Source organism: Mus musculus, chromosome 7 (genome assembly GCF_000001635.26).
Source record: "Mus musculus strain C57BL/6J chromosome 7, GRCm38.p6 C57BL/6J".
NCBI lineage: Eukaryota > Metazoa > Chordata > Mammalia > Rodentia > Muridae > Mus > Mus musculus.
In genome coordinates, this window is record NC_000073.6 from 122,086,570 (window position 1) to 122,106,552 (window position 19,983).

General features: G+C 44.3%; 1 protein-coding gene across 4 annotated transcripts; it reads right to left on the reverse strand.

Annotated features, from left to right (window-relative positions):
• Window positions 1-245: 245 nt before the first annotated feature.
• On the reverse strand, window positions 246-15,279 carry Ndufab1 (NADH:ubiquinone oxidoreductase subunit AB1). Of its 4 annotated transcripts, none has more exons than NM_028177.4 (5): window positions 15,086-15,279; window positions 10,040-10,162; window positions 7,048-7,135; window positions 5,017-5,116; window positions 246-1,769 (listed from the first exon to the last, which is right to left on the reverse strand). In NM_028177.4, the coding sequence occupies exons 1-4, from the start codon at window positions 15,251-15,253 to the stop codon at window positions 5,025-5,027; spliced, it is 471 nt and encodes a 156-aa protein (NP_082453.2). In that variant the 5' UTR covers window positions 15,254-15,279; the 3' UTR covers window positions 246-1,769; window positions 5,017-5,024. The 4 variants fall into 4 exon arrangements, 3 of the variants coding, with proteins under 3 accessions (NP_082453.2, NP_001347673.1, NP_001347672.1); NM_001360744.1 differs by lacking the exon at window positions 246-1,769 and adding an exon at window positions 4,261-4,394; NM_001360743.1 differs by lacking the exon at window positions 246-1,769 and adding an exon at window positions 4,261-4,420.
• Window positions 15,280-19,983: the final 4,704 nt, after the last annotated feature.

Consider the following 19,983-nt stretch of genomic DNA (forward strand, 5'->3'; position numbering starts at 1 on the left):
TGTTAACCATCTATCTCTGATGTGTCTTGGTAGTGACCATTACTAATTCACACTTTGGTACCTTTCTTTTTTTTCCTTCCTCATTTTGGCATGTTTTATAAAAGTAGGAGCATGCTACTTATTTCTACTTCATTGTTTTGAGACAAGCTGCACTGTAGCCTCCAGGCTAGCCTTGAACTAAATGCGTAGCCAAGGGTAATCTTGAACTTCCAATCCTTTCACCTCAATCTCCTAACACTGGGGTTATAGGCATGCATTTTATTTTTGCTTAAAATAGCAGCTTTTCTTATTCTGCATATTTGTTTCTGTTCAACCAACCCCACTCAGAGTTTGATGATCTTGGGACTCAAGGTGCTTGAGATTATATATAGTGATGCACACTTTGGCGCTCTGGCAGACATCCAATTACAAGTCCTTAGTATCGTCCTTTTCAAATGTGTATTGAAGCTTCCTCTCACCTTTTGACAGATTTGACAGTTGAAAGAATGGTACTGTGAATTCAGAGACTCACCCTAACTAGTCATCAGTTAGTGGTTTTGGTTTGGTTTTTTTCCCCCAGGGTGATTTCAAAGTCAACTGTTGACGTACTTCACTCCTAACTATATCTAGGCAGCTTAGTTATTCTAACTGCTGTACCTAAGAAATTTCACTTTGTCTTTCACATACGGGCAGCTTAGTCACCCCAAATGTCTACTTCCTAGAGCTTTCCAGCTCCATGGTTACGAGGTACCGTCTCTCTGGTCTTTGATTTCCAACAGTCATGCTGCCTTTCCCGGAACAGCAGTGTGGGTTTCACTTCTGTACTCTCTCACTGTCATCTTGCTTACAGGACTGTAGCAAGAACACCTGGTGGGTGACGTTCAGAACAGCTTTAGCTCGCATTACTGTAGGTACTGTCACAGAAACTCGAAAGGTTCCCCTGGCCCTCCTGCGGGGCGCGGTTAGGACTGTGTGAAGGATATATATATAGTGAGGAGACTATGAAGAAGCTGAGTTAGAGGGACTGGGAGACAAGGGCTGGAGACAGAGCTATTTCCAGGTCTTTTCAGTGCTGGGCATAGAACCTAGGGCCTCATGCATTCTGAGCAAATGTTCAATCACAGAGCTCTATCTCCAGCCACAAGGGCTCATGAGAGTCACCCAGGGCACAAAAAAAGAGGAAATTACCCAAACAAGCTTGCCAGCTAGATTAGCTGAAACAGCAAGCAGTGAACTCTGCCTCAGTATGTAAAGTGGAGAACAATGCAAGCAGGCACTTAGCATCAACCCCTGTCTTTGACACGTGAACATGCACACAGAACTTACACATCAACTCTATGTATTCTGTTCTCTGATTTGTAGTGTGGACTGCTCTATGTGGTCAGTTTGCTGCCTATCAGAGCTCAAAATCCTTATTGAAACCATCCCTGTGAATTCTTAGAGCAGAGAGGTGTTTAGCATTTCAGCAAAAAAGACCCTAAATGTGTAAGCCAGTGAGCTGGAGACGCATCCAGAGTGATGTGACTAGGCCAGATGTGTGGGAGAGGAGAGACAAGGTCAAGGCCTGATGGCAGGCACTACTTAGTGATCTTCAGCAGAAACGATCCACATGCATTTTTGCGCCAATTCTTCAGCTACCCTGGGATTTAAAGTAGCCATTTACAACTTTGGGGAATATTCCCAAAATAACCTGGAGTAAGTTCCAGTCAGCAGCCACATCCATCCTGTGTTTTTCACTCTTGGTTGTCAGTGTGTAGTAAATACTCCAGCTCTTCATGGAATAAAGACATCTGTAAAGACAGACTCCTTAGTGCTCTGTGATGGCTGCTTTACATGATCTTTTCCTAAATGTTTACCCAGTCTCACTAAGATGGCAGCCCAAATATGAGCTGAACAAAGATGACACCAAAGGACAGGGCAAAGTGAAGAGAAAAAACTCCTGAGGCCTTAACCCTACATGCAGAACTGTAGGCACTTGAGGAAAGCTGGGAGCAGCAGGTGTCTTCTCCAGAAAAGAGCATTCCAAGTGACTGACTGTTCAGTGCCAGACTGCCAGCCCTAAAAGAGTACATACAAGTCATACTGTATGGACTGAACAAGTTATACTTAGGAATGTATGTGTATATAGAGATACACATATAACAACCAAGAAGTGGCCATGATTTTGAAGGAGTGGGGAGAGGTATATGGGAAGGTTTGAAGGAAGGGAAAAGGAGTATATTGTAATCTCAAACTAATTTAAAAGGAGGGTGGTAGCTGGGCAGTGGTGGCGCATGCCTTTAATCCCAGCACTTGGGAGGCAGAGGCAGGCAGATTTCTGAGTTCCAGGCCAGCCTGGTCTACACAGAGTTCGAGGACAGCCAGGGCTACACAGAGAAAGAAACCCTGTCTTGAAAAACAAAGCAAAACAAACAAAAAGAAATGTGTCTTTCTTCGGGCTGGTAAGATGGTTCAGTGTGTAAGAGCACTGACTGCTCTTCCAAAGGTCCTGAGTTCAAATCCCAGCAACCACATGGTGGCTCACAACCACCCATAATGAGATCAGACACCCTCTTCTGGTGCGTCTGAAGACAGCTACATTGTACTTATTTATAATAATAAATATAAAAAAAGGGGAGGATGGTAGCTGAGGGTGTAGCACAGTAGTACAGTACTTGTCTAACATGTACAAAACCCTGGAACCCAACCCTAACACTATAGGGGAGAACCCCCAAAACTAACAATAAATGAAAGGACTATGTATGGCTAACATATCTAAAATAACTCCTGGGAGTCAGAGACTGGGCACTTGAGAAAGAAATGGGCATTGAGAGTAGGCCCCAATGCAGAGTTGGTTCCTGCCTTTGTCCTACTGCATCCCTCTGAAGCTTCCCTGCTGGGGGAGGACCACTCGCCTCAGTCCCTCACCTGATGATACCACCTTCTGAAAGCTTTTGCTTCCTTTCCCTTCTCCAAACTACAGGAAAGAGCAATTATGGCATGACTCTCAAATTGAATCTCAAGGTGTGAGCTATGTGTATGTTACCTACATCAAGAGGCAAACTGCTGAGAATACAAGGGTAGCAACGTGGAGGCATCTACCCACTGTCCCAGCACTCAGAGGACTGAGGTGGGATTATGGCTCGAGGCTTTGTCTTGGCTACACAGCAGATCTCAAATAGGAGATGAACCAGAACTGACGCGGGGTATATGTCTAAGAAGCAGTGCTTAAAGCCAAGCTGACCCTCAGGAGAGCTGCCCTCCCCCCAAAGTTCAGTCCTGGTTTTCTGCAAAGAGGTCTTGAAAAGGGAGGAACTAGTCCAGCAGCCTCTGACTCATCAGGCAGGGAGGGAGAAACAAGTGAAGCAGATGTTTTTCAGCATGAAACCAAGGATTGAGGTGGGTGGCAGGGGGAAGCCTACTTCAGGTACACTGATGGAAAAAAATTTTGAAACAGGGTCCTGTTGTCACCCAGAATGGCTTTAACTCTTACATAGTAGGTTTCACTAAGATGCTCTCAAACAAAATCTGTCATTGCCTTTTATTGTTCTCCCCAGCTGCCCATCACATGCCCTGGGAGGTATTTCTGATATACATGGTTATCAATAACAGATCTTTAAAATTATAAGCAACATCAATAAAAATTAAAAATGTTAAGTCAAGCAGGTTAGTTGAAACCTATAATCTGAATCTTGGGAGGCTGAGGCAGGACGATCACTGTGAATCTGAGGCTCGAGTTAAATGAGTTTGGGCCAGAATAAGACTATCTCAGAACAGGGACCCCAATGGAGGTGCTAGAGAAAGTACCCAAGGAGCTGAAGGGGTCTGCAACCCTAGAAGTGGAACAACAATATGAACTAACTAGTACCCCCAGAGCTCCTGTCTCTAGCTGCATATGTAGCAGAAGATGGCCTTGTCGGCCATCATTGGGAAGAGAGGCCCCTTTGTCTTGCAAACTTTATATGCCGCAGTACAGGGGAATGCCAGGGCCAAGAAGTGGGAGTGGGTGGGTAGGGGAGTAGTGGGGGGAGGTATGGGGGACTTTTGGGATAGCATTTGAAATGTAAATGAAGAAATATCTAATTAAAAAAAATAAGCAATACAAAAAAGACATACTAAAAAAGAAAAAAAAGAGAGAGCCGCGTTCCGAACATTAAGACTTCACAAGGAGACAAATACATGGCATGTCCCTGTCACGTGTTCCAATCTTTCTTCCTTAAATACAATACATAATAAAACTGGATAATCAAAAAAAAAAAAAAAAGACTATCACAGAAAAAGAAAAACTAATTGAGAAAAATACTAGTTTTGTAATAGATTTATTTTTAACGGGTAAAACACTCAGACAATTTAAATACAAGTTGAACAGAGCCGCTGTCAGTCGGCCACGATGCCATCGTGTGTCCTCTGGAGTCCTCACAGTGAGGAAGAAGGCTCTGGCAATGACAAGAGAAGTGGATTTCTTCTTGGTGTGCAGCCACTGATTCTAGTCTAGCCCAGTGCATTGAAACTAAGTATCCCAAGCAGTAAAACACCAAAGCTGAACCAACAAAGACTGTTGTTAGCTAAGGTTTAACAGCCAGCAGTACCTAATTTGACCTTTACAAAGTCGTGACATCATTCCGACTTTATACGGGCTCAAAGCTCAGCAGCTGATCCAAGATGCCCAGGCCCACAGCATGCCTAACAATACAGCCAGCTTGGGCTTGCCTCTAAATCTAAAGCCCATCCTAAGTTAGCAATCCTGGGCCACCTGAGCAGGGGAGGCTTAGGCTGGTGGGTGCCTGAGGTACTGAGGTGCCTTTCCAGGCCATGACATGCAATATTTGTATAAGACTACTTTTAAGAAGAGGGCTGAGTCCTGTTTAGGAATGATACTTTCCAGCCTCTCTCGAAAATAAAGACCACTGCAAGGCTTAGGGCTCTGGAGAGCAGGTAACCAGAAACTAACAGTGAGAGTCAAGCGCTGCCAACTTGTGTTTTATGCATCTTGCTTTACTGAAAAACTACAGACAGACTGATCCTATAGAGAAGATAGTTTTATGTCTGATTACTTACCTGATACTTTATTCATACACATCCTTCTTATCTGCAATGTAATCTACAATTTCTTGTGGACACATTAACTTCTCTGCATCTATATCAGGAATTTCAAACCCTAAAACAAAAAGTTGGTAACAATGTATAAGTACAAACAAAGCAAATCCTTTAGAACTGAAGTGAGTACCCTTACCCCTGCTACTTTTAATTCAGGTCAGAGCCTCACTAAGTTACTCAGGCTGACCTTGACGTTTACGTAGCTGTGCCACTAGGTTTGGCTTGCATCTGATCCTCTCATAATACACACGACTGTGTTAAACATCTCCAACAATCTTGACTCCCTCTTTGTTTTGAACTGGGATGGTTTTAGAAAATAGGTGTATCAGGTTGATCTTAAGTTTTTTTGAAAGAATTAGTATAACAGGAACTTCCCCTCCCCAACCCCTCCCCCTTGAGTGGGTTGTGTAACCACCTTGGCTGTCTTGAAACTTGCTCTGTAGACCAGGCTGGTCTCAAACTCAGAGAGATCCACCTGTCTCTGCCTCCTGAATGCTGCCTATGTGAAAACTCCTTTTTCTAGAGTACAACTCAGTAATTTATTGTATGCTCACAGGTTGGACAACCACTGTTATTATCTAATTCCTCAAGAATTAATCCCCTAGAACCATGGTTCTCAACCTTTGGGAGTCACATATATCAACTACTTGCATTATGCTTCATGACAGTAGCAAAATTATAGTTAATAAATAATTTTAAGGTTAGAGGTCACAGAGTAAAGAACTGTATTAAAGAGTGGCAGCATCAGGAAGGTTGAGAACCACTGTCATTGAACATTTTTATCACCCCTAAAAGGAAACCAAGTGTCATTAGTAGGTCACTCCTCAAATTCCAACTCTTGGCAACCTTGGATATACTCTGTCCCCATCTGTCTTCTCTTGATACTCAATGCCAGTGAAGCAAGTGTACAGCATGTGAGAAGGTGTTTATCTGACTTCTGTTCTCAAGGGTCATCCATGCTCTAGTGTGTTCCTTTGTTCCTTTATGCAGTTGGGTTTTGATAGTTTCCATAGGGTTTACTTGGGCTGAGACACAGTAGTGAGTGAGTACCATCTATGTGATCTCTCAGCAGTCCCAATCTTGAGGCTTCTACTACTGGCACACTAACTGCACAGTATAGGAAAACACTTTGAGAGGTGCTGTTGCTTGTCAGGCTCACACATGTCTGAGCTCCGTCCAGCTCTGGTTCTTGTAAGCCCTTGGCAGCACAGCACTGCTCCTGCTAGCATCATCTTTAATAAGTGCTTTAACTAGGGCCTACTCTGTTGGGTGGCACCCAAGTCTTTTGCTCCCTAGTTGCACAGCAATCTACAAAGGTGTTTTGGGAATTTTATAAAGCCTCATTTGCACAGCAAACAGACCTTAATACAACCTGGAACAGGCAAGGGCAACATCACAGGAAACTCAGGCCTCAGCTGTGTATCCTCAGCACAGCTTATTGCTAAAGTCATCATAGCGGGGCCCCAAGTGTCAACAACATCTCTACAAGTGAGACTTTTGCTGCTGACCCTATGCTTTCCTGCACCTTTAATTCTACTACGCATTCTGTCTGGCCTGGGCTATCTCTAGTAGTTAACATCAGCCTGACAGTAAGAGGACTGGCAAGTATTAGCTGTTATTGTCTCTAGTAAAGCTAAGTCCAGTCCAGATTCCTGGACTTCCTTCAGTTTAAACCTCCTAAGGTGGGCTGGTGAGATGGCTCAGTGGGTAAGAGCACCTGACTGCTCTTCCGAAGGTCCAGAGTTCAAATCCCAGCAACCACATGGTGGCTCACAACCATCTGTAACGAGATCTGGCGACCTCTTCTGGAGTGTCTGAAGACAGCTAAAGTGTACTTACATATAATAAATAAATAAATAAAAAGTTTAAAAAAAACAAAAAACAAAAACCTCCTAAGGTCATCTGGCCTAGACTGCAGAGAGTTATCTTTTCTTAAAAATAACAAAACAAAGACTCATAACATGCAAATCCAAAGCTAAGGCATAATGTTACCAAATTCGTCTTCCATGGCCATAATAATTTCCACTTGGTCCAAACTGTCTAAGCCCAGGTCCTTCATAAAATGAGAATTTACGGAGAGCTGCAAGAAATACCAAACAAAATTTAACTCATGAAAGTGTTTGCTTCCCAAGACAACAAATTGCTACTTTATCACCACATAGACAATTTTTAAACAACCATCAAAGCTTTAAATAACATGGTATGTTTAACACATGCTGGCATGAATACAGTGTAAATTGTTACCTTGTTCAACTTCATTTTGAGGTGGTTAACTTAAACAAATTAGGAGCTGGAGAGATGGCTCAGCTGTTAAGAGCACTGACTGCTCTTCAGAGGTCCTAAGTTCAATTCCCAGCAACCACATGGTGGTTCACAACCACCTGTAATGGGATCTGATGCCCTCTTCTGGTGTGTCTGAAGACAGCTACAGTGTACATATAAATAAAATAAATCTTAAAATAAACAAAATTAAATGAAGGATTTCATGCTACATATTTTTTACTCAGATCTTTGATTACTATTCTAAAGGACATCAGGGAGAATTTGTTTTCTTGCTACTTTACTAACAAGTAAAATTATTTGTCATCAAGATGTTTGTTTGTTTGTTTGTTTGGTTGGTTGGTTTTTTTCGAGGCAGGGTTTCTCTGTATAGCCCTGGCTGTACTGGAACTCACTTTGTAGACCTGAGTTCAGGCTGGCCTTCAACTCAGAAATCCGCCTGCCTCTGCCTCCCGAGTGCTGGGATTAAAAGTGTATGCCACCACACCCAGCTGTCTTCAAGATTTTAAGTTACTATCCAAGCACTCAGAAGGCAGGCACACAGTTTGAGTTTGAGGCCAGCCTGGTCTACATAGCAAGTACTAGGCCAGCCAGCGTCACACAATCAGATCCTAACTTTCCATATAGCTCAGTATAGAGTATCTGCCTAATCTACATGAGGCCTGGGGTTCCATTTCCAGCAACACACACTCAACAATTAAAATTCCCAAGATTGTTATAATTTGTAGGCACCTTCTGTAGTGGTTTGAATAAGTTTGGCCCCTACTGACTCTGGTTGGCCCAGAGAGTGACACTGTTAAGAGGTGTGTCCTTGTTGGAGGAAGTGTGTCACTGTGAGGGTGGACTTTAAGGCCTTATGCTCAAGCTCCTCCTGCTGGCTGCCTGTAGAAACAAGTCTCCTGCTGCTGCAGGATGTAGAACTCTTGGCTCTTCTAGCACCATGTCTACCTGGATACTGCCATGCTTCCCAGCATGACGACAATGGACTGAAGCTCTGAAACTGTAAGCCAGTCCCAAGTAAATGTTTACTTTCCTAAGAGTCACTTTTACTTTTGGTCATGGTGTCTCTTCACAGGAATGACACCATCAGATGACAAAATACAGTCTTTCATTTGCTTATAATTTATAATGTACACCTCAAGATCACCAGGAAGTATTCTTTAAAATCCATATAAGGGCCTGAAGGGATGGCCCAGGGGTTAAAAGCAGCCTCTATACAACCCTGATGACCAGAGTTCAGATTCCAGCACTAGATAACAAGCTGTCTGTCTGATACAGACCTGGACTCTAGGCTCTGGAGTGGGCAGAGACAGGAAGATCACTGGACTTAATGGCTTCCAGCCTAGCAGAGAAAGTGGGTATCCCAAAGATACCTTGCTTCAGAATAGATGGACCAATAATTGAAGACATCTGATGAGCGCACAACATACAACAAATTTGCGTTACTAAAGAAAAAAGCTGTTTACAAACCACATGAAAAAAAACCCAAGGGTTAAGTTAAAAAAGAAAGAGCGGGGCTATAGTGATGCACAGCTTTAATCCCAGCACTCAGAAGGCAGAGGCAGGCAAATCGCTTTGAGTTCAAAGCCAGCCTGCTCTACAAAGTTCCAGGACAGCCAGGCTGTTACAGAGCAACCTTGTCTCCAAAACACCAAAAATGAAAGACAGACTGACAGGAGGGGGGAAGGTAAGAAACCTCATGTGGTATGTTAAGCCCATCACTTAGGAGGATGAGGCGAAGAGTGGGAGTTTGGGGCCAGCATGGGCTAATGAAATCCTTTCAAAACCAAAACAAGAAGCAAAACACAGTTCTGGTATATGTACCACATGAGGTTTTTCGTAATTGTAATTGGCCCTGCCATAGGGCAAGTATGTGTTTCCCCTTCAACTACACTCCAGAACACTTGGGTTTTTGGAAGACAGTGGGAGATAAACATAAATACCATGGTGGGTTGAATGAGTAGACCGCCGTAAGTCTTGGACATTTGAATATCTGGCTCCCAGTTGGTGTCTATTTGGGATGAATTAGGAGGGGGCCTTGGAGGAGGTGGGTCATGGGGGCATGGGGGTCAGGCTTCAAGGAATCAAAAGCCTCCTCCATTCCCAACATACTCTTTGCTTCCTGTTTTTGCCTCAAGATGTAAGCTCCTAGCTACTTCTACAATGCCCTACCTGTCTGCCTACTGCCATTTTCCCTGCCATGGTGGAATTATAAGCCCTAAATAAACCCTTCCTTCTGTAATTTGCCTTGGCCTTGGTGTTTAATCACAGCAATAGAAAAGTAAATGAGACAAATACATATATACATTGCATATGTGTATGTACTGCCTGACATATCCGTGTATCTCTCTGGAAGCTAGTGCCTGTACAGGGACAATGCCAACCTACTAATAGGGGAACTAGTTGGCTAAAAGCTAGGGAGACTTTAAATTGAGTATTTGTTTGGACCCTTTGAATTTTATACTGTATGATTAAATTTGCTAAAGAAAAAAAAATGGACTGGTGAGATGGCTCGGCCGGTAAAGGAGCTTGCCACCAATCCTAATGACCCCGAGTTCGATTCCTGGGACAGACACGGCAAAAGCAGAACTGACTGCTACAAATTGTCCTGTGACTTCCTCAGGGAGCCATGACATGCGTATATACGTGCACAAGTATACACACACAAAGGAATAAAGGAAAAGATAAAACCAAAACCAGTTACCTTTTCTGGATCAATCTTATCATAGAGTTTCAAGACATACAGAACTCGGTCCTTGATTCCGTCTAACGTCAGTGGGGGTGCGTCACTGTACTGGCGGCACAAATGTGTGACTGTTCCAGGCACCTAGAACAAAGGCAGGAAAGAGAGACTGTCACTCTATCCCAAATGTCTTTACATAAATGCACACAACTACTGGTATCTGTTTTAAAATGTACACAAACATTTTTTTTATTTGGGAGAGGGATCTACATGTACCGCAGCACATGACTGGAGGTCAGAGGTCAAGCGTGGGTGTCAGTTCTCGCCTTCCCTAGGACATCCTGGGGATTGAACTGAGGGGCATGAGGATTGGTGGCAGGTGCCTTGACCTGGTGCCTCCTCACTGCCTCCCTCCAGGTATGGCTCACAAAGCTTCTTGAGCCCTACAGAACCCCACCATCTCTCTCTCCAATGTGGCCATTACTGAATACCGGGTCACACACTCTCCACTGTGGCCATTACTGAATACCGGATCACACACTCTCCAATGTGGCCATTACTGAATATCGGATCACACACTCTCCAACGTGGCCATTACTGAATACCGGATCACACACTCTCCAACGTGGCCATTACTGAATACCGGATCACACACTCTCCAATGTGGACATTACTGAATACTGGATCACACACTCTCCAATGTGGACATTACTGAATACCGGGTCACACACTCTCCAATGTGGACATTACTGAATACCGGATCACACACTCTCCAATGTGGACATTACTGAATACCCGGGTCACACACTCTCCAATGTGGCCATTACTGAATACCCGGGTCACACACTCTCCAATGTGGTCATTACTGAATACCGGGTCACAGGGCTCGGTCAACAGAGAAGCTCTAGCTTCAGAATGGTTGTCGCTTGTCCTCAAAATCAGGACTGGTCCCTCTAGCTTTGGACATCATCTTGTTCGGTAAGACTGTCACTAACATAAAATCATCACAGAAATGCTTAAGTTCCCTCATGGCAAATGTAGCATGCCACAGCCTCTTCATTGCACTGCCACCACAGGCATGAGACAAAAGAACCCACCCTAACAGCTGGGATGGTATACAGAAGATCTGATTTGGCTTTGATGGTAACTAGTCTCTGGCTAGAACAAATGAAACCAGCCACCACCCCTAAGCCTCACAGCCCCATGTATTTCGCTGGCAGGTAAGAATGCCCTACAGCCCACCAGACATACAAACCTTTCTGAGTGTTCTTATGATGAAATCCAACTATTTCTGCTCTTAGGCTGCTGCTGCTTCTGTTTTATACTCAGTTGGGTCCTGCAGCCTAGATTTCACCTACCAAGTATGGGAGAGCACTGTCTGTCTGGCAGGGCGTTTTAAGTTCTTAGTTTGCAGCTAAGCCTCTTCCACAGAAAATGAGTCTGCTGCTGGGCTTTTAATCCCAGACACTTGGGAGGGGAGGCAGGAGAAACAAGTTGAAAGCCAAGCTGAGCAATTTACTGATAACCTGTCTCAAAGTAAAGAGGGGCAGGGAGAGCAACTTGCTTAGCATGTATGAAACCCTGGGTTCAACACTGAAGGAGGAGGAAAAGGACAGCAATATGGATCAGAGGGTAAAGGTGCTTGCCAAAACCAGGCTCCCTCGAGTTATCCTCTGACCTGCACACACATGCTCACACTAAACAAATACGTGTGCGAGAGAGAAAGAGCTGGGTTTGCTTCTTGGCACTCATGACCCTGAGTGTGTCTATGAAAAATGATCTAAGAGCTGCTGTGGTGTCAAATGTTGTAACCCTAACACTTGGGAGCCTGAGGTAGGACTTTCCAGAGTCCAGGCAAGCCTATGTATAGCAAGGACATACGTAAGACTAAACCTATGTACACGTCCTTATCAAGATATACTTACCTTGCAGCAGACTCATTTAATCAGCAAACTAGAGAGATTAGCTGAAGAGATAGAGTATAGATGATTTCCGAATAAGTAGGCGGGGCACTTTTTTGTGTCTAAATCCACTGATCCTTTTATACTATGTATCAGAGGCCTTCAATAGGGACACAACACCAATCCTACTCATTACAATGACCTAAAGAAGTCACAGATAAGATGAAGCAGACAAGAGGCTCAGTGGTTAAGAGCACTGACTGCTCTTCTGAAGGTCCTGCGTTCAAATCCCAGCAACCACATGGTGGCTCACAACCATCTGTAATGAGATCTGACGCCCTCTTCTGGTGCATCTGAAGACAGCTACAGTGTACTTAGATATAATAATAAATAAATCTTTAAAAAAAAGATGAAGCAGACAGGAATAAGAGAAAGGGAGAAATATGTTAATGGTGAGAATGACAGAAAAGTCTGAGGTAGGAGGATCTAACATATCCCATGTGCATATCAAGGAGTTGAAAAGAGATTAGAAACTATTAAGGAATTGGGGTTGAGGGCTTGTCCAGCATGAGTGAGACCCCAGGTTCAATTTCCAGACTGTAAAGAAAAGAAGATCCAAGCAGATTTGGAAAGACATGGTGGTTCAGGGCTGCAGTCCTAGTACTTGGGAGGGTGAGGCAGAGTAACATATTCTCACCAACCTGAGTTCCAAGGCTAGACTGAGATAAAGTGAGACTGTCTCAAAGACAACAGTCACAGAAAACACAGGGCTGGTATGAAGTGGAATTAACATGGAAGAGAAGAAACAGTGCCGAGAACAGGCCGTGAGAAAAGTGGTTGGGAGTGTCTTATAGGTATGCAGTTACTAATGTAGGCCACTAGGTGTCAGTAGCTCACCAGGCATCACTGGTAGGTTCCTACAGGGCCAGGTGTATGCCCAAAGATTGACTATGGTAGTATAAGCACTTTACCTTTTACAATGAAACTGACACAGGATGGTTAGGTATCCTGCCCCAAGTTCCCCTGCATTCCCTCTTGGAGTAGCGAAACCACCTTCTCCTGCCAGAGGTTAGAAAAGCACCTTCCGGTGCTGGTGAGATGGCTCAGAGGTTAAGAGCACTGACTGCTCTTCCAAAGGTCCTGAGTTCAAATCCCAGCAACCAAATGATGGCTTACAACCATCCGTAACAAAAATCTGATGCCCTCTTCTGGAGTGTCTGAAGACAGCTACAGTGTACACACATATAATAAATAAATAAATCTTAAAAAAAAAAAAAAGAAAAGCACCTTCCCTGTGGTCAAAACAGGTTGTCTCAGCAGCGTTCTTCCCCAGACTCACATGTGACATAAATCGTCTCTAAGCACCAAAGATGGCACTATGTGCAGTGACTGTAAGCTGGCCTGATCCTGATGAGTTACCATCAGAGTCTATCTTGCTCCCCTTTGTCTTCTGTTTATGAAAAAAGCTTTAAAGGCCATGTCTGTCACCTGCTCACTGCAAACCTCTGGAAATGAAGCACCTCAAACACAGCTGTTTGACATAAACCCTCGCCTCTTCAAAACTCTCCCTTGTTCTACTCTCCATATTCTGGAAACTTCCAAGCCAACTGATTTCACTCATCTAAGCTGGGTGAGTCAGAGAAAACCCTTTAACAAAGCTTGCTTACCATCTGCTTTCTGGCTGTGCAGAGGACATCCACAGTCCAATAACAAATCTAAAATGTTTTGCAAACAACTGTGTCTCCACATCTGTGAATGACCGTAACCAAAACCATTCTGTAAGCATAAAGCAGTTCCTCTACTATCTGTATAAAGCAGACAGAGAGCACACCACCTGTTCAAAGCATGGTCCCAGGACCCCATCTAGAAAGCCCACAAAAATACTTTATGCACAACTTAAGTTTGAGAAGTAACATTTTAGCTTAATCTGAAATTGGTCTCTAGATCCTAAGGCACAGCAGCTTTACTGCCCTTTTTTTTTTTTTAAAGATTTATTTATTACATGTAAGTACACTGTAGCTGTCTTCAGACACACCAGAAGAGGGCGAAATATCTCGTTACAGATGGTTGTGAGCCACCATGTGGTTGCTGGGATTTGAACTCTGGACCTTCGGAAGAGCAGTCGGGTGCTCTTACCCACTGAGCCATCTCACCAGCCCCCTTTACTGCCCTTTTAACACTTTTATAATGACAACCTTTTGGTCTAGCCAATGGGACAATGGCCTGCCTATCTATTACACTGTCGGTGAATCTCAACACAGGATGTAGAACCTTAGCTCTTCTTGTAGCGTGCAGGTGTGACTGAAACCACTACTTCAGGAAGGTCACTGAGTATGAGAATCGGTTCTTCAACTTGGCCCAAAGTCTACTACAGTACTTCCTAACCTTGCATGCACACTGGAACTTAAAACGCCATGCCAGGGCTTGATACCAGCGGAAAGAGTCAGAAGGGGAGCGGGAAGAGGGCTAGTTAGGGTTGAAAGTGACATCCTCACAGAGTTTAAGCCCCACACTGGTTTCATCAAATATGCAAACTACACAGGACTTGTTTCCTATCCTTACTTCCAGAAAGTTCACAGACAAAAGGTGCCACAGGGGGGAAATTACAATAGAACTCTGGGAACCTAGAGAATACTCTGCAGAGGACTATTATGGGCAAGTGGCTTTCCTCTTGTGTACGTCCTTGGAAGTGACCACGGTAATTGCCAATCGCAGTAGGTGCTCTACTCGAACTCTCACCTAAACTTCATTGCCACTCCGCAAGGATGAGAGCTGGTGTCCAATTTTGTTCTTCAGTCAAGACTGGGTCAAAAGCCGGGCATGGTGGCGCACGCCTTTAATCCCAGCACTCGAGAGGCAGAGGCAGGAGGATTTCTGAGTTCAAGGCCAGCCTGGTCTACAAAGTGAGTTCCAGGATAGCCAGGGCTATACAGAGTCTCGAAAAACCAAAAAAAAAAAAAAAAAAAAAAAAAAAAGACTGGGTCAAAGTCCTGTGCTCTAATCATAAGACACTTAGCTTCGCGACAGGGGTCAACCAAAACCCGTCAGGCAGTGGGGCTAGCCGTGTACCCCATCACCCCTGCAGGTTCTGTGCAGCCCCTCCCCCAACCCGGACGGCCCGGGGCCCTGACCCCTGACTAGCCCCGGCAAAGTCACCGCAAGTCACCTGCGCGAGCGCCAAGGCGGACTGCAGAGCCCCGGGTCTCCTCCGGATTCCCTCAGGGCATAGGGTGGTGCTGAGCGGCCGCGCCAAGGCCAACGTGGGAAGCCGGGGCAGCGGCGCGAAGGCCGCGGGCAGGCGGCGGACACAGGCGCAGAGGACACGAGACGCCATGGCTACGCCAACCCAGGATGCACTGCGCCGCAGCCTCCCGCCGCGGCCGCAGCTAGCGCCGTACGCCGGCGACGTACAGAGCGGCGCTTGAGGGCTGCGCGGGCGCGGGCGGACCCTAGCGGCTCCCAGCCGCGCTGCACCCACCTCCTTTAGAAGGACAAGGGCTGCTGTGGTTGCAACTGCACAAATGCCATCTAACCCTAAACACTGTCACTGACCCAAAAGAGAAACCGACTTGATTCTTCTCCCAAAGTTCTGAAATATATTGTTGGCTGTCAGTAGAGAGGAAGCGCCTAGCCTCGCCGAGACTTGAAGTAGCGAGGTACCCAGGGGGGTCCCCACCATCTCAGAGACGGAGAAGGGGATGGGGATGGGGGAAGGATTGTGGGAGGGGCTGACCGGGAGCGGGGAGGTAAAGTGAATAATTAAAAAATAAATAAATAAAGAGAAGTTTTAGGCAATCAACAATATGGGTTGGCCCACAATCAGCGAAAGGGGCACTCTCAAGCCTCAAATTAATTCATTAAATAAGGTTTTTCCTCCTAAATAAAAAGGATAGAGAATTTGAGAGGGGAATATGCTAGATTGTGAATTTTATAATGTCTAGCCTATGGGAGAAAGAGGCAGGAATTTCAGGGCAAAATCAACTCGACAGTAATTTTTTGCCTTTTCTTTGTGTCCCTTTCTGCAGAATGGTATATTAAAACTGCATCATTTTCAGAAAAAAAAAAAAAGTTGGGTGGGGATCATGGCATAGTGGCAAACAACATTAATACCATCACTCTGCAGCCAGGAGGATCTCTGAGAGTTGAAGAACACCCTGGTCTACACTGCAAGTTCCAAGCCAGCCAGGGCTACATAGTGAAACCCTATCTCTGAAAAATAAAATATGTCACGTTTCTCCCATAGCGCTAAGATTTTGTTATTGTTGTTTCAGTGAAAACTCAGTACACATTATAAGTGTGAGTTTTAAGACTAGTAGCCAAGTAGGTGTGACTGTCACGTCCTCATTCCCAACTCCAGAGGCTGAGGCAGGAGGATCATCTTATGGTGGTAGCCTAGACTACATAGCAAGGCCCTGTCTCAAAATAGATAAATAAACAAATAACCCCCCCCTCCACAAACCTCCCAAACTCCGTGTGCTTACAGTAACCTGGAGACCAGGAAATGGTGAAGTACAACAGTACATATTTTAAATTTTGATAATGCATGGATGTAGGGAATTTGCCTAGCATGACCGTTCTAGGTTCAGTCTGCAGTACAGCCAAAAGCGAAACTGGACAATGTGTGTATATTACAGATTAGGCAGGTTACTTACAGCTTTGCAGGTAGAATTCATTTTGACACTTCAGGATCTGAGACGGTGAACAAAAATGGACAAGTGAAGCCCACACACCAACTAGACACTAAGCAGGCAGACACCAAAGTCAAACTCCTGCACTAACGCACCTTCAAAGTGCCCTTTCCTTTGTTTTCAGCTAAGACTTTCTGGTGTAAGTTGAACATGCCTAGAAGCGGCCCTGTTCATCCCTCTCAATATCAGAAACGTGTACCCCATAACCTAAAAAATGTGCCTAGTACCTTCATCAATGATTTAAACTGAGCATGCTCAGAAGTCAGTGTGGGGATAAAAGTGTGATTACAAATGGGCCAACCTCCGTGTGGATATATGTGGAGGGGCTCACTGATAACGTTCCTCAGTGGCTTTGTTTAATGAGTTTCTTCCTTTGAGAAGAACCCCTTGGCTTGCCTGACTGATGCGGGCACTGCATTTTACTATGTCTCAGCTGTGCTACTGGGTAAAGCAGTGTTTCCTGAGGATCAGTCACTTGGACTAACATCCCCCTCAGACTTGACTTGACTACTTTCCAAAGAGGCCCTCTTCTAGCAACAAGTATAATAACTTTTGGAATTCACTCAGCACACAGTTAATGTAGCCTGACTTCTGGAGATCTGTGACACTAGTCTCTTGTTTAAAGATTATCAGCATAGCCAGGCGTGGTGGCACACGCCTTTAATCCCAGCAGTCAGGAAGCAGAGGCAGGCAGATTTCGGAGTTCGAGACCAGCCTGGTCTACAAAGTGAGTTCCAGGACAGCCAAGGCTACACAGAGAAACCCTGTCTCAAAAAGCAAACAAAAAAAAAAAAAAAGAGAGAGAGAGAGAGAGAGATCATGAGCATTAAAAAAATTGGGAGTATTCAAGGAAAAACAATTGGGAGGAGGGGTCATAGTATTGTGAAGACTTCAGCCTACAATAACTGCCATCTCAACCAAAGATCCTGACCTTTCCTGTGAGGAGTGGGAATGGTTTATGGGGCCCTGTGATGCTATGGCCGGGAACCTTAGCTAAGGCATGGCCACTGCATGGCCTGTGTGTTTCCTTCCACCCAACTCCTAGATTTTGTTAAAGTTATTTAGTATTTGAAATCCAGATGATTTAATAACCACTTCCAACTTAAAGTTTCTCTTTGTATAGCAACAGACATGTGTGTTGGTTTTTTGGTTTTCTTTTGATTCTTTCTTTCTTTTCTTTCTTTTTTTTTTCCCCCCGGAGACAGGGTTTCTCTGTGTAGCCCTGGCTGTCCTGGAACTCACTCTGTAGACCCGGCTGGCTTTGAACTCAGAGATCTGCCTGCCTCTGCCTCCCAAGTGCTGGGATTAAAGGCACACACCACCACTGCCCCACTATTTTTTGTTTGCTTGTTTTTTTAATTGTTTTGTTTGTGTGTTAAGCCGAAGGGCCATTTTACTAGTTTGAGAGAGAAACAAGGCAGGGGAGTTGTAAATACAGACAGCTGCTAGGAGGAGGGTCATGGCAGGGAGGGAGAAAGCCGTGCCTTCTGGGTCAGGCACGGAAGTCAAAGGGCAACTGTAGAAAAAAGGGCGGCTCTTCATAGAGACAGTGAGAAAATCCAGAGTGCCAAGGAAATCATACTTAGGCATTTTCTTTTCTTTTTTCTTATTTTGGTTTTTCGAGACAGGGTTTCTCTGTGTTGCTCTGGCTGTCCTGGAACTCACTCTGTAGACCAGGCTAGCCTCGAACTAGGGAAGATGAGTAATTAAGAGGCGTCCTAGATAAGCCGGGCACACTCGTGCACACCTGTCATCCCAGCACTTGAAAGGACAAAATAAGAGAACCTGGAGTTCAAGGTCAGGCTTGGCCACATAGCAAAACCATCTCAAAATATTTAAAGAAAATGACAGACGAGGGAGGGCAGAGTCTTTTGAGTAGTACTCCGGTCACTGTGAGTAGCACCCCCAGTGCCTGTCTAGTACACACCCCAGTGATGGCTGACTAGGCCATCTTCTGCTAATAGCCAGAAGCTGGAAAGAACCCAGATGTCCCTCAACAGAAGAATGGATGCAGAAAATGTGGTACATTTACACAATGGAGTGCTACTCAGCTATTAAAAACAATGGATTTATGAAATTCTTGGACAAATGGATATATCTGGAGGATATCATCCTTAGTGAGGTAACCCAATCACAAAAGACGTCATTAGATATGCACTCACTGATAAGTGGATATTAGCCCAGAAACAGAGAACACCCAAGATACAATTTGCAAAACACAAGAAAATCAAGAAGAGGGAAGACCAATGAGTGGATACTCTCTGTGGTTTTCAACTCACTATCCTGTGCATGCTAAGCAAGCATTATGATGTCCTTATCCGTTTCCCTACCTTTAATAGTCTGTCTGGTTCTTTCCTATGAACCCATAAACATGCTTGTTTCTCCTAATCTAAAATCAAAGCCAGAGACTCCTCCCACTTATCTTTATATATATTTTTGGTGCAACCATTCTGCCTTGTCATGGTCAAGCTTCTTTAAGAACCCACATTTTCTTTTTTTTTTTTTTTTTTTTTCTTTAAAGATTTATTTATTATTATATGTAAGTACACTGTAGCTGTCTTCAGACACACCAGAAGAGGGAGTCAGATCTTGTTAGGGATGGTTGTGAGCCACCATGTGGTTGCTGGGATTTGAACTCTGGACCTTCAGAAGAGCAGTCGGGTGCTCTTACCCACTGAGCCATCTCACCAGCCCCCCACATTTTCTTTTTAAAGATTCATTTATTTACGAAATAACCTACATTAAAAAAATATTTATTCATTTTCTGTACATGAGTACACTACAGTGCTCTCTTCAGACACACCAGAAGAGGGCATTAGATCCCATTACAGATGAGCCACCATCCTGGGAATTGAACTCAGGCCCTCTGGAAGAGCAGTCAGTGCTCTTAACTGCTGAGCCACCTCTCCAGCCTAAAGCAACCTATATTTGACTCCTCACATTCTACTCACTCTTGACCTACTCATCTAGATTTCATCTGCCGTGTGCCCCCTTTCTTTCTTTCAGACCTGGTAGCTCAAGCTGGAACTTGGCAAAATGAAGATCTGCTGTAAGATTGAGACAAATGGCTAACATAGTGAGTCCCAGACAGTTTGCACTGTATCTGAAATAAATATATAAATACATTCAGTCTCCCTCATCATCTAAACATCAGTCTTAGAGTGGTACCTTTAATCCACCCTTGACTTTAAACTTTCAAGTTTTCAGAACCAGTGTGTTCCAGAGGAGTTAATTCCCATTTGAATCTGACTCCACAGTTCTATATCCAGTTACCTATTACGCATTCTTTTTGGGTGATTTCTTTTTTTTTTCTTCAATTTTTTATTAGATATTTTCTTCATTTACATTTCAAATGCTATCTTGGAAGCCCCCCATA